General features: G+C 45.1%; 1 protein-coding gene across 2 annotated transcripts in view; it reads right to left on the bottom strand.

Annotated features, from left to right (window-relative positions):
- Window positions 1–10,116, bottom strand: part of DIAPH3 (diaphanous related formin 3) — a 509,860-nt gene extending 499,744 nt beyond the window's left edge. For both annotated transcript variants that reach the window (XM_045012145.1, XM_045012154.1), the window contains exon 1: window positions 9,559–10,116. In XM_045012145.1, coding sequence (XP_044868080.1) covers window positions 9,559–9,720 — 162 coding nt within the window. In that variant the 5' untranslated portion in view covers window positions 9,721–10,116. The remainder of the gene's footprint in view (window positions 1–9,558) is intronic.
- Window positions 10,117–13,958: the final 3,842 nt, after the last annotated feature.

Raw genomic sequence — 13,958 nt, 5'->3', positions numbered from 1 at the left:
TGCTGCAAGTTGCATGGAAACTTTTTAAAGGCACCATAATAGAGGCTGAATTAAAATGTATATCCCAAATTAAAAAAGAAAAAAAATTAAGAGAACCAGAAAAGTGCCACCATGGTTAATCAACAAAATAAAAAGCAGTTAGAGGCAAAAAGGGCTCCTTTAAAAAGTGGAAGTTAAATCCTACAGAGGAAAATAGAAAGGAGCATAAACTCTGGCAAGTAAAATATGATCAGGAAGGCCAAAAAAGAATTTGAAAAACAGGTAGCCAAAGACTCAAAGTAGCAGCAAAAAATTCTGTAAGTACATCAGAAGCAGGAAGCCTTCTAAACAACCAGTGGGGCCACTGGACAATCAAGATGCTAAGGGAGCACTCAAGGAAGATAAGGCCATTGCAAAAAAACTAAATGAATTCTTTGCACCAATCTTCATGGCTGATGATGTGAGAGATATTCCCAAACCTACCATTCTTTTTAGGTGACAAATCTGAGGAACTGTCCCAGATTGAGGTGTCATTAGGGGAGGTTTTGGAACAAACTGATAAACTAAACAGTAATAAGTCACCAGGACCAGATGGTACACACCCAGCAGTCCTGAAGGAACTCAAATGTGAAATTGCAAAACTAACTATGGTATGTAACCTATCACTTAAATCAGCTTCTGTATCAGATGACTGGAAGATAGCTAATGTGACACCAATTTTTTAAAAAGGCTGCAGAGGGGATCCTGACAATTACAGGCTGATAAGCCTGACTTCAGTACCTTGCAAACTGGTTGAAACTAGTAAAGAACAGAATTGTCAGACACATAGATGAACATGGAAGAGTCAACATGGTTTTGTAAAGGGAAATCATGCCTCAGCAATCTACAAAAATTCTTTGAAGCGGTCAATAAGCAAGTGAACAAGGGGGATCCAGTGGATATAGTGTACTTAGATTTTCAAAAAGCCACTGACAAGGTCCCTCACCTAAGGCTCTGAAGCAAAGTAAGCTGTCATGGCATAAGAGGGAAGCTCCCATTGGCTTCCCGCAGCTCCCATTGGCCAGGAACAGCGGACACTCAGGTAAACAAAGGGTCTCACAGCCCACCAGGGGCTTACCCTGAACAAGCCACAAACCTAGTTTGTGAACCCCTGATCTAGGTCAAGCACAGCTATAGGACTTGAAACAGGAATTAATACAGTGAAGTCTTCTAGCCTGTAGTATGCACAGGGTCAGACTAGATGATCCCTTCTGGCAAAAAAATCTACAAATAAAGCAGGCAGATCTGATGAGCAACAATATTCCTTTTTACAGTCACTTTAACAATCATGTTTTTAAAGTGCTGTTCAATAGTCTGACAACGTTTTTTACCTTTGATTTCTAATTTGCAGTCTTAACATGTAGTTAATGTAGGGTTTTGAAATGAAAACATACACCACCCTATCCTAAGTGTTTATTTGGAAGACAGTCTGGGAGAAGTGATTAAAGGTTGAGTTACACTGACATGACTGTTGATATGCAGTAATAGTATTCAGGAATACACAAGTTATAAGTGTGTTCATTTGAATTAGATATAAAAAGACAACTTTGAATTAAATTTATAAAGAATGTGTAGAAAGACATTAAAATCCCGTGACAAAATTTAATGCCATAAACCAGAGTGTCAATTCAAGCCAACAACAACAACATGAAGAATTAAGGAATTCCACAAAACTGCAATAAGGTGTTCTAGGTAACATCTGTTCAGTAATCATTCCTATAAGATGAATCTAAATTAATCTAACGTTTTACATTGCAGTAACTCCAGCACTAATTCAGTTGCTTCATAATTAGAAATATTTATATCAGGAAGAAATAAGAAAAAACTAATTTGGATCCAAACACAAAGAGGCCATTTCTTCTCATCTGTAGGTTTCCTTCATAAATTTCCAGACATTCTTAACATTAAGTGTCATTCTGCTTTTTTCATCAAAACAAATTGGCGCAAACAAGAAATTATTCATAATTCACATGAACTTCACTGGAACACTGCAGACTGACAATTGCTAAAGACTGGTCAAAAGTGCACTCTGAAATCAATCCAACTTCCACTGAAGTGGGTGGAAGTGTTCCCATTGACTTCAGTTAGAAACAGCTACTGCCTTTCAAGGGTTAAAGTCTATACATGAAAAGACTCAGGGCATGTCTACATTACAGTGGAACAGCTACAGCAATGCCATCATCACACTCTAGTGTAGACATTTCCTAGATCCACAGAAGGATTTTCTCCACCACCACACCCAGTCGATTTACATTATCCAATGTAACAAGAGGCCACAACCAGGTCAACAGAAGAATCCTTCTGTCCACCTACCTACATCTCCACCAGAGGTTAGGTCAACCTACCTACAGTGCTCAGGGCGCAAAACTTTTCACAGCCCTGAGCAACAGGTCAGCCTATATCAGGGGTCAGCAACCTCTGGCAGGTGGCTCACCAGGGTAAGCACCCTGGCGGGCCGGGCCAGGTTATTTACCTGCCGCGTCAACAGGTTCGACCGATCGTGACTCCCACTGGCCGCGGTTCGCTGTCCCAGGCCAATGGGGGCAGCGAGAAGTGGCGAGGGATGTGCTGGCCGCAGCTTCCCGCCACCCCCATTGGCCTGGGACAGGGGACCGCGGCCAGTAGGAGCCGCGATCGGCTGAACCTGCCAACGCGGCAGGTAAACAAACTGGCGCGGCCCACCAGGGTGCTTACCCGGGCGAACCGCATACCAGAGGTTGCCGACCCCTGGCCTATTAGGTGTTGGCAAGGTCTCAGTGCCAGCAAGAAGCAATTAGAAATTGTTTACAACTGGCTTATTGCTGATGATGTTTAGAGTCCCACGGTAGCGGCAGACACATTGCTCAATTGTCCCACATACATTCCTGTGGATTCACCCCCCAACCTGAAATTGTGTATCTCTCAACTCTGAGGCTGTGTACACACTAGTTTTGTCGGCAAAAGGCAGCTTTTACCAACAAAATAGTGGAGGTGTACACATTACAATGCTACTTTAGTCAGCAAAATTCTTCTTTTTTGCTGACAAAATAAAACCACCTTGACAAGTGGCACAGAGCTTTCTGCGACAAAGTTAAAGCGACAAAGCATCAGTGTAGACGCTGCCGTTTGATATATCACCATAACTAGCCTCCCCAGTATCCCACAATGCCCACTCTGCTCACTGTTTTGAACTCAGCTGCACTGTATACATCCATGCAGACATGCCATCCTGTTTCAAAGCTCTGGGAAGTTTTGACAGCTGAGCATGCCCCTCTACTGGGGCAGCAAACAGCAAATCATTAACTCGGAATCCTGCTCTCCCCAGGCAATAGGAACTGTGAACTTGGAGACAGCATCCCGACACACTCTCCCCTACCACACACACCGTTTCTCTTACATACATACACACACACACGTGCGTGTGTCTCCCCCCGCGCGCACGCACGCACACCATCACATACTCTCCCCGCTCCATACTTGAGTTGAAAACCAGCTGGCAATCTACTAGGATGCCCATGGAACGATGGGATTGAGAAACCTGTATCATGGAATACGGTACCCATGAGGCACTGCAAACCCTTCCCAAAGCATCCTGCGGCCAGTTGCACAGTGGTATAGCTACCCACAGTGCACTGCTCACTGGTCTCTCTGTCGATGCAAGAGCTGCTAGTGTGGATGTGCTCTGCTGACACAAGGAGCATAGTGTGGACATGCAACAGCAGATTAATTAAAGCAGCGTAACTTTTGTTAACACAACTCTGTAGTGTAGACAAGGCCTGAGTCTTTGCTGACCAAAAACAACTGTTAATCAGATACAGTGGAGGCTAAAGGGAGTGGTGTGTTAAAGGGACATTCATTCCTAAATCTTTCACAGTGCAAGGTGGTAAACTGCAACAAAGGATGCTGCCCAACATTCTGTGAGGTGAGTGTTTGCTTATGGTCACATGCTTGTCAATTGTGGTTGTGGGTTTTCATAAATTAATCCTGGGTTCCCTTTCCTTTTTAAGAAAAGTTTTCTTTTGTTATTCACAGACTCCGTGCTTGCGAAGTATTGCTTCTTAGAGCGGCCCCAGGATGGTGTTTAGGTTTCCCAGATTACTGGGAAGGGGCATGAGCCAGTTCTGTTTTGCATTGTTAAGAGGCATCCCTAGATATTGAACCTGGCCTTGCTGCTGAGGACACCACCTGGAAGAAGGGTTACACCTGCAAAAGAACTTGATAACCACTAAGCTGCTGGTGTACTGAGACCACTGCCTATCATACTGACCAATATTATCTCATTGTTTCCTTATACTCCCCCGTCTGTATCCATTTGTTGTGTCTTGTCTCCTAAGCTTTTGGGGACAGGGTCCATCTTTTTGTTCTATGTTTGTACATCGCCTAATGCAATTGGGCCCTGGTTCATAACTAAGGCTCCTTGGCACTATGATAAATATTAAGGTAAGGAGATTTTGGAACACAGAACTCCAACCACTCTGCCCCAGCCCAGAGCCCCCTCCTGCACCCCAACCCCCTTCCCCAGGCTCAGCCTAGAGCCCCCTCCCACACTGCAAATCATAGAATTATAGAATCTCAGGGTTGGAAGGGACCTCAGGAGGTCATCTAGTCCAACCCCCTGCTCAAAGCAGGACCAATAATTTAAGAAGTCTGTTCCAACCAGGTGCACACAGTATCAACATCCAAGCATATTAATTACATGATTCTTTTTCTTACTGCCCTCTGGGCAGAAGTTACAGTTTAAGTTTAATATTCAAGTACATGGAATATTTTGCACTTAATGTAAGCACTGAAAAGTCCGTGTAAACACCAAGATCCATATGCTTTCACTAGTTAGATTTAAGAGATGCTACAAAAACAGTCCACAAATCAGATATTTAATACGTAAAACAGCAATCAAAAAAAATATGAAAATATTTATCACAACTTTTAAAACCCAAGTTTAGTTAATAAATGTCATTTAGATTATAAACTTTTTGGGGCAGAACTGGCTTCCGTCATAGTTGTTCAGCACTCAGCATAAGAGCCTTGATAAAAATCAAAGCTTCTGGGCATTATCATGCTACAAGCATACTATACAATTTGAAGGACTGACAATTCTTGCTGCAAATTAAATATTTGGCCCTCTTACTAGTTTAATGCTCCACAAAGTAAACACACACACACGCCCCAACAAAACACCTAAAAAGTGGCTCTATCATCAGACCTGACCCTCCTGGTGTGGTCATAGCTGTTCATTTCAGGGACAAAACTAAAAGCAGTGAACATTTGTTTCGCTTATCGCTGAGAAGCCAATTTAGTTAAGACAGTGAGTGGCATTCTAATCTGCTCGTGCATCAGAGCCAAATACTGCCTTCAGTAACACCTGTATGACTGCAGGAAGAATTTGGCTGACACTTGACTTTCAGGTACCCTATATATAAGCCATTTTACCACACTCTGAAACTGAGCAAGTTTAAAGTGAAAGTCACTTACACATAAAATTAAATTTCATAATGCATGTCTTTTTTTAAAGCATCACTTTCAGATTATAACTATGCTGTAATGAACCTACTGGCTTGTTTTCACCCCTCCCCAACCTCCAAGCTGTATAACCACTAAGGAAACACTCCACACCACAGTCCAGCTGGGACTATTCTTCCCAGCATGCGTAGACAAACACATGCTACTTGTGCTCAAGCTAGCATGCTGGAAATAGCAGTGTAGCTGAAAGTAGCATGGGTGGCACCTCAATCTAACCACCTGACTAAAAAACCTGCCCTGACCCACTTGATATGTACTCAGGTGGCTATCCCAGGCCATCACCTGTGCTACCTTTAACCTCAGTGCTGTTTTCAGCACACCAGCTTAAGTCTGTTTACCCGTGCTGGGAAGCATGGTCCTAGCTGCAGTATAGGCATACCTGAAAAAAGCACTGAGTTACCTAGTTCACCATCCGCCCAATAAAGAGCTCCATAATCCTGACAGTACAGGAGAAGGAAGTAACATTCTGAGGTCAGAAGGGATCAGCCTGGCAAAGAACCAGAAGCGGGAGCTGAGCAGAAGCTTGGTGTAGAAGTCTGGGAACTGGTTATAGAGCAAAAGATGAGTAGCAGGCAGCCTGAGAGCTGGGACTGGAAAACAAAGCCAGCCAGAGAAGTAGCCTTATTACTGGTATAGCATATATGTAGAGCACTACCAAATTCACAGCCACGAAAAAAAACACATCACAGACCATGAAATCTGGTTTCCCCCCCATGTGAAATCTGGTCTTTTGTGTGCTTTTATCCTATACTATACAGGAGACTAGCGTTACTCAAATAGGGGGTCCTGAGCCAAAAGGGAGTTGCAGGGGGTCACAATGTTATTTTAGGGGGCTCGCAGTATTGCCACCCTCACTCCTGCACTGACTTCAGAGCTGGGCAGCCACAGGGCAGCGCCTGTTGGCTGGGTTCCCAGCTCTAAAGGCAGTGCCTCTGCCAGCAGCAGGGCACAAGTAAGGGCAGTAGTACCGCAACCCCCCCTACAATAACCTTGCAATCCCCCACAACTCCTTCTTGGGTCAGGATCCCTACAATTACAACACAATGAAATTTCAGATTTAAATAGCTGAAGTAATGAAATTTACAATTTTTAAAAAGGTACAACCATGAAATTGACCAAAATGGACCATGAATTTGGTAGGGCCTTACATATATGGGATGACTGCACTTATGGACTGCAAATCAGCGTGGAAGGGTTACAATGAGGAATCTGTGCCATTATACTGGACTGCCCCAGGTACTTTATTAGGAATCATTAACTGTTAGACAACAGTTGTCTGGGGTATTTGCAGCTTTTATTTCTAGCAGCTGCTAATAAAGTAAAACGGAGAATTCTTGCTGCAGTCCTGGACAGAATCCAAAGCTCTGATCCACTGTATTCAGTATTGTACAGCCTCATTCTCTGTTCAATCATACAACTCCCCCATCATTTCTTTAAAATCACAGTTAATGACTCAGCATGTGTTCACAAAGTTTTAATTTGTGAGCAGCAAGTTGTGACTAAGATCTGACTATGATCAGATGAGCAGTTAAAAATCAATTTATGAAAGAGTAAATCCTAAGGTGCTCTTTTACAACTGTTTGCGGTATACCATTAGGTATACTAGATTAAACACTGTGCAAGACAAGTTGAGAAGTGAAGACTATGGTTTAAGAAAGAACGTTAAATAGTTGTCTCAAAAAATATGAAGTCCAGTCCAAAAACATACTGATCAAGAAAGAGTCTATTATCCTTCCCTTCTATGATTATGATGAGAAAAATAATACTTTGTCATGTCAAAATAACTCACCCTGTGAAAGTAATTTTTTTACAGGGGATTTTTAGATAGTATAAGAAATCACCAGGTGTACAGGAATACCAGGTACAAGTTATCCCTGACCTAACTGTAAAATCAGTCAGATCATTAATGACTATAAGAAACAAAATTGGTTAGACCACTCACTAACTAGAGCAATGGTCACCAACTTGTCAATTGTGATCGACAGGTCGATCCTAGAGGGTCTCCCAGTCAATTGCGATCTCTGGCGGCATAGTGTGGCTGCAGCTAAGGCAGACTACCTGCCTACATGGCCCCACACCACTCCCGGAAGCAGCCAACTCAGCCCCAGGGATGGGGAAGCAGGGGTCTCCGTCTGTGTGCTGCTCCCACACTGGCCTAGAGAGCTGCAGGAGCCGTGTTTGCAGAGAGGGGCAGTGTGGAGCCATGTGCACCCGTCCCTGCCAGGGGCCACAGGGGCACATTGGCCCCTTCCAGGAATGGTGTGGGCCCACAGTAGGCAGGGAGCCTGCCTTAGCCTCGCTACGCACACCAGACCGGTAGACGCCAGAGGTAAGTACTACCCAGTGGGAGGCCACACCCCAACCTTCATCCCTGAGCCCCCTTCTGGAGCCAGCACCCCATACCCCCCGCACTCCAAACGCAAGCCCCAACCCCCCTTCCAGAGCCCACACCCTGCACCCCAACACTCTGCCCCAGCCCAGAGCCCCCTCCTGCACCTAAACTCCCTCCTAGAGCTTGCATCCCTCACCCGTCCTGCACCCCAACCCCCTTCTCCAGGCTCAGTCCAGAGCCCCCTCCCACACTGCAAATCCCTTGTCCCCAGCCCAGCACTCACACCCCCTCCTGAACACCAACCCATTGCCCCAGCCTGGTGAAAGTGAGGGTGGGGGAGAGCAAGCCGGGGACGGGGGGGGGGGGGGAGAGAAAATGGAGTGGGCTGGGCCTTTGGAAAGAGGTGGGATAGATCCTGGGTTGCCCTTATAGTCAAAAAGTCATCTTGGACATAAAAAGGTTGGAGACCACTGAACTACAGGATGAAATCTACTAGCCAGAAAACGAAAAGCTCCCTCACCAGCAAAATCTACTGGATAGTCTACACAGAAAAGTTCTGCTGTTATACAAATCTAGTTAGACATACGTAACACTCCACGTGCACACGCTTACACAAGTTCTTTTGTTAATTTCATTTAGTTTAGCTAAAACATCTATCCAAGCAATATGAACTAAACAGGAAAAAAATACACTCAAAATAAGACTGGGGTGTGAAATATACTGATATAACTATGCTGATTTAAATTCACACTTCAGGTTATAACCTCCCCCCCCACCCCCCAAAACCAAACAAACCAAAAAAACTTTCTATGAAGACCACACCTAACTTTAATACCTTTCTGAGAGATCCTGCCCACACCTAACAGCTGAGAAACAGTAGATGCTGTGGTTCTTAAAAAGGCATCTGTAACCCAGCTGAGAGATTCTTGCTTTCACTATCGAATGCTGGCTATCAAGAGTGCTCTCGCTGAACTCCTTCTTAAATTATCCATTACGCAGCCTTCTAGGTACCACTTTTGATTTCTTTAATTTTCCATGAACAGCCAGCAGCTCCCGAACCCTTCTGTGTTAGTAGATCAGAAGCATTAGGATTTAATTTGTGACAGCAAACCCAGTTTACAGGAGCCTAGAGGTCCCTAACAAAATGTCTTTCGACACATACTATATGAATTTAAAGGATTACTGGCAACGTCAATAGTTGTTTTGAGCCAGTTCTCTCTCTTCCCCCCGTCGACAGGCCCGAGCTGTCACCGCTGACCATCCACTCGCTCAGGTGAGCGCTCAGCATGCTGATAAGCAAGTCCCACCCAGCTCCGCCTCTAACAAGTACAACTTTCCAGGCCCTCTCGGTGCGGTCAGCTTCCCCATCCCTGCAGGGCACTAGAGGAGAGCGGACTACATGAAGCCGGGAAAGTGAATTCGGCAGGGGACTGAGGAGAAAGGGCAGGGCCCGGATATGTGTGATTTTAAAACTGGCTCGAGCTGCTGGCGTTTCCGACGCCCACCCTTCCTCGGGGGCCGGGTCGGGAGGAAAAGCAGCCACCGGGCGGGCCCCCGGGGCCAGGGAGGGGCAGCACCGCCCGCCTGAGGTGTTCAGCGCCGGACCCACCCAGGTGCCCTGGGGCTGACTTGGCCGGGCAAGGCCGGGATTTGCTTCCTGCCCCACTGACTAGGGAGCAGCAGGAGCCCTGTGCCCGCCTCACACTTACAAATTTGGGTTTCCTGCCGTCCACAGCCGCGTCCTCCGGGCCGGGCCCACTCCCCGCCCCGGCGGGCACCTTCCTGCGAAGCAGCTTGTTCTCTCGGGGCCCCCGGACGGGCGGCGGCGGCGACGAGTCGCTGTAGCGCTGCTGCGGCCGCCGCGGCTCCATGGCAAGGGGCGCGGAGCCCGGCTTGGTCTTCTGCCCGGGCAGGTCGCAGGCGGGTGGGCCACTGACTCGCCTAGGCCGGCGGACCCGGGGCTCTCCCCTGCTGGCGCCGCTGGCCTCGGCCGCGCCCGGCGTGTGTCTGTGATTAGAGCGGCTTAGCTGGGCGGCGCGGGGGGGGGGCTCAGGGTAAAGCCGCCGCCTCGGCCCGGCCCGGCAGGGGATTTAGCCGGGAAGCTCCTCTAATCTCAGGCGCCTCCGGCTGCTCGCTCTGCCCCAGCAGCCACGCGGGTTGCTCGGATGCGGAGAAGGAAAATCCGGGTTTGCCACAACTCGCTCCTCCAGCGCGGCTCTCCCAGCCGCGGGACAATCTGCCGCGTCCGAATAGTCCCGCCACTGCCACTCCCGCCCCCTGCATCCCGAACTAACCAATCAGGAACCGCGGGCGTGTATGCCTGTTTTATCATTGGTCGGACCTTCTGTCAATCCCTGCCAATCAGCTGTTTGCCCGGCGAGGCTGCACCAGCGCTGTTCTTCGAACCACAGGGGCAGCCCCAGCCGGACTACATCTCCCGAAAAGCAACGCGGCGATAACCAGGCGGGGAATAGTTGGCATTGCATGCTGGGAACTGTAGTCGCCGTTGGGTGGAGTGTCTCCCAGCTACGCACGCAGGGATTGGTGTATCCAGCAGAACTTGGGGTGGGAAACCAGAGCTCGGCGCTCTCGTTCCTGGGGGGGTGGCCCTCAGCTCGCTGACGTTATTACAAGGAGCGAGAACTGAGGTGTGCGTGAAGTGAAGCTAAATATGCGTCCACACGCACTGTCAACATAGGAACCAGTATAGAGAAAAACTAGCAGCCCCATTTCACTCCAGCTGCTTTCACCATTACAATGGCCCTTGCAAGTTGTCAGAGCAGTTCCCTCAGTTGACCGGATAGTATTGATGAATTTGGCCTTGGTGGTCTGTTCTGTTAGCAAACAGCAAGGCCTAATTCTGCTTAGCAAACAGCAAAGCCTAATGAAAAAAATACTGGCTGAAATAGGCGCTTGATGCATGATTACTGGCTGCATAACCTTGCTAGATAAGAAAATGCTTGCAGAGGCCTGGAAAATGCTTGCCAGACAGATTCAGCCTTAGGATACTCTGAGTAGAGTGACCAGGTTTTACTTGAAAATGGGGAATGCTCCTCTTCTAAGGAATTGTCCTTCAAACATTTCACAAAAAACAGTTTTGTTCAAAATTAACTCTAGGACCAGAAGAGGCTAATTTTCAAAGATGGGACACCAAAGGTCTATTGACCACTGGAGACTTATTCCAGGACACAATACTAATGAACTTTGAATAACTCATAATTAAATTTAATCTACCTAATCAGTTAGACATTTTCTAGATTGAGTTACTAAAAGAGAAACCCTACTCTTTTGGAAGAACTGATTAGAAAAAAACATAAATACAGTGAGACAGGTTAAACAAATAAGCTATTTCTATAATAATAACTATATACCTCAAATTCTATATCCTAGACTCAAGATTTTAACATTCCTCTTAAAAATAATAGCAAGAAGCACTCTGAAGTATATCATTATTACTATGCATGTTACTATTTTATTTCAATACTGAACAAGCATCTAGATCTATATTTTAGATGTTCAATGTGATTTTCAATTATCCTCCCTCATACATTGTTTATGGAGCTGTCATCATGACAGAAGACTAACAGTGAGATGACATAGGTTCTATTCTAACATTACAGTTATTTAAAATATTTATAAATTAGATGGAAAACAGGGTGAATTGTAAGGTGACAACATTGGTATGCTAGTCAAAAGTGGAGAAACTAAGCAACTTCAGAAAGACCTAACAAAGTAAATGACCAGCTCAATGGCAAATGAATTTCCTTGTTTATAAGTACAAGGTAATAGACATTGGAAGGAATTAACTCTATATCTGTGCCTATGTCCTGAGTATTTTATATCAAATAACAGAAGTAAAAGGAACAAGTCTCCTTTTGCTTCCATTATGTGATATAAAATACCCAGGTTACCCATTGTAATTTTTTCTTTTTTGTTTGTCTTGAATGCAATAAAAATAAAATCAAATTAAAAACCCAGAACAATTACAATCACCTTTTCTAAAATAACTTGACTTGCTTAAATACAAAACAATGACAAGGAAACAGTACAGGCCTTGATCCCTCAGTTTGTTCTATACAGGCAGACCCCTACACCCTTGTAAACCCCATTGAACCCCATTCTGTGTGTGTATACCTATAACGTTCCACTACACATAGCCTTTTGCAGGATTTGGGTCATAATATTATTTTATGGAAGAATAGGTTAATTTAGAAGAGGAGTTACAACCAAAATTACTATATGAATGTTTGATTTTTCTTAAAGTACAGTAAAGCACTTTTGCTTTGGTAGGTTTCTCTAGCACTTTAAATTCTGTTTGGAATTCTTCATGGGGAGTATAATTAGCACAAAACTGTTTAATGTCATGCTTAATTATTTTCCAGAATGTTTTGATTAGAAAATTAATCTGCCTGTGTAGTGCATATGATAGAGCTGTTTAAATGGGACCTTTTTAATTGCACAGTTGTAGAATGCAATAGTTGCACCAGTAGATCAGTTTCAAAGTACCATATTGAATCAATAGCAAGCAAATAAAGAGAGAGCTGTTGATTGGACATGTTGTAAAAATATAGTTAAATGTCATTAAGTAAAAAAGGTGATTATTTTAATCCTGAACACAAGGGGGGTTTAGTAGAGTTATCAATTATTATTATTTTATAGTGCCCCAAACTGTTTGCTAGGTGATTCATAGAACAAATAAAAACAAATTAACTCTACCTCCCAAACCATCTAATTTTATACATGAAATAATGCCAAGGAATCACACAATATGAAAGGGAAAGGATGAGACAGAGAAGACTAACAGTAATAATATGATTATACATTTACTCAGTTATGGCATGCACATAGTTTGATAGTTCTGTTTTCTTGTTGTTTCTTGCATTTGCTTGGTTTTGGACCCTGCTCAAAGTAATCAGAGTTTTTCAACTGGACGCAATACTCCAGATGTGGCCTCACCAGTGCCGAATAGAGGGGAATAATCACTTCCCTCGATCTGCTGACAATGCTCCTGCTAAAGCAGCCTAATATGCCGTTAGCCTTCTTGGCAACAAGGGCACACTGCTGACTCATATCCAGCTTCTTGTCCACTTTAATCCCCAGGTCCTTTTCTGCAGAACTGCCGCTTAGCCGGTCAGTCCCCACCCAGCCTGTAGCAGTGCATGGGATTCTTCATCCTAAGTGCAGGACTCTGCACTTGTCCTTGTTGAACCTCACCAGATTTCTTTTGGCCCAATCCTTCAATTTGTCTAAGTCACTCTGGACCCTATCCCTGCCTTCCAGCGTATCTACCTCTGCACCCAGCTTAGTGTCATCCACGAACTTGCTGAGGGGGCAATCCATCCCATCATCCAGATAATTAATGAAGATGTTGAACGCAACCGGCCCCAGGACCAATCCCTGGGGCACACTGCTTGATGCCAGCTGCCAACTAGACATCAAGCCATTGATCACTACCCATTGAACGCAACAATCTATCCAGCTTTCTATCCACTTTATAATCCATTCATCCAATCCATACTTTTTTAACTTGCTGGCAAGAATATTGTGTATCAAAAGCTTTGCTAAAGTCAAGATATATCACATCCACGGCTTTTTCCATATCCAAAGAGATAGTTATCTCACCATAGATGGCAATCCGGTTGGTCAGGCATGACTTGTCCATGCTGACTGTTCCTCGACTCTGTGTGCTTCAGAATTGATTCCTTGAGGACCTGCTCCATGATTTTTCCAGGGACTGAGGTGAGGCTGAGTAGCCTATAGTTCCCCGGATCCTCCTCCTTCCCCTTTTTAAAAGATGGGCACTACATTAGTGTTTTTCCAGTCATCCGAGACCTCCCCAATCTTTTCAAAGATATTGGCCAATGGCTCTGCAATTACATCCGCCAACTCCTTTAGCACCCTCAGATGACCATGGACTTGTGCTCATCCAGCTTTTCTAAATAGTCCTGAACCACTTCTTTCTCCACCGAGGGCTGGTTATCTCCTCCCCATGCTGTGCTGCCTAGTGCAGTAGTCTGGGAGCTGACCTTGTTCGTGAAGACAGAGGCAAAAAAAGTATTGAGTACATTAGCTTTTTCCACATCCTCTGTCACTAGGTTGCCTCCCTCAT

The sequence above is a fragment of the Mauremys mutica genome, chromosome 1 (genome assembly GCF_020497125.1).
Source record: "Mauremys mutica isolate MM-2020 ecotype Southern chromosome 1, ASM2049712v1, whole genome shotgun sequence".
Classification (NCBI taxonomy): Eukaryota; Metazoa; Chordata; order Testudines; family Geoemydidae; genus Mauremys; species Mauremys mutica.
This window is presented reverse-complemented; position numbering and strand designations above follow the sequence as displayed.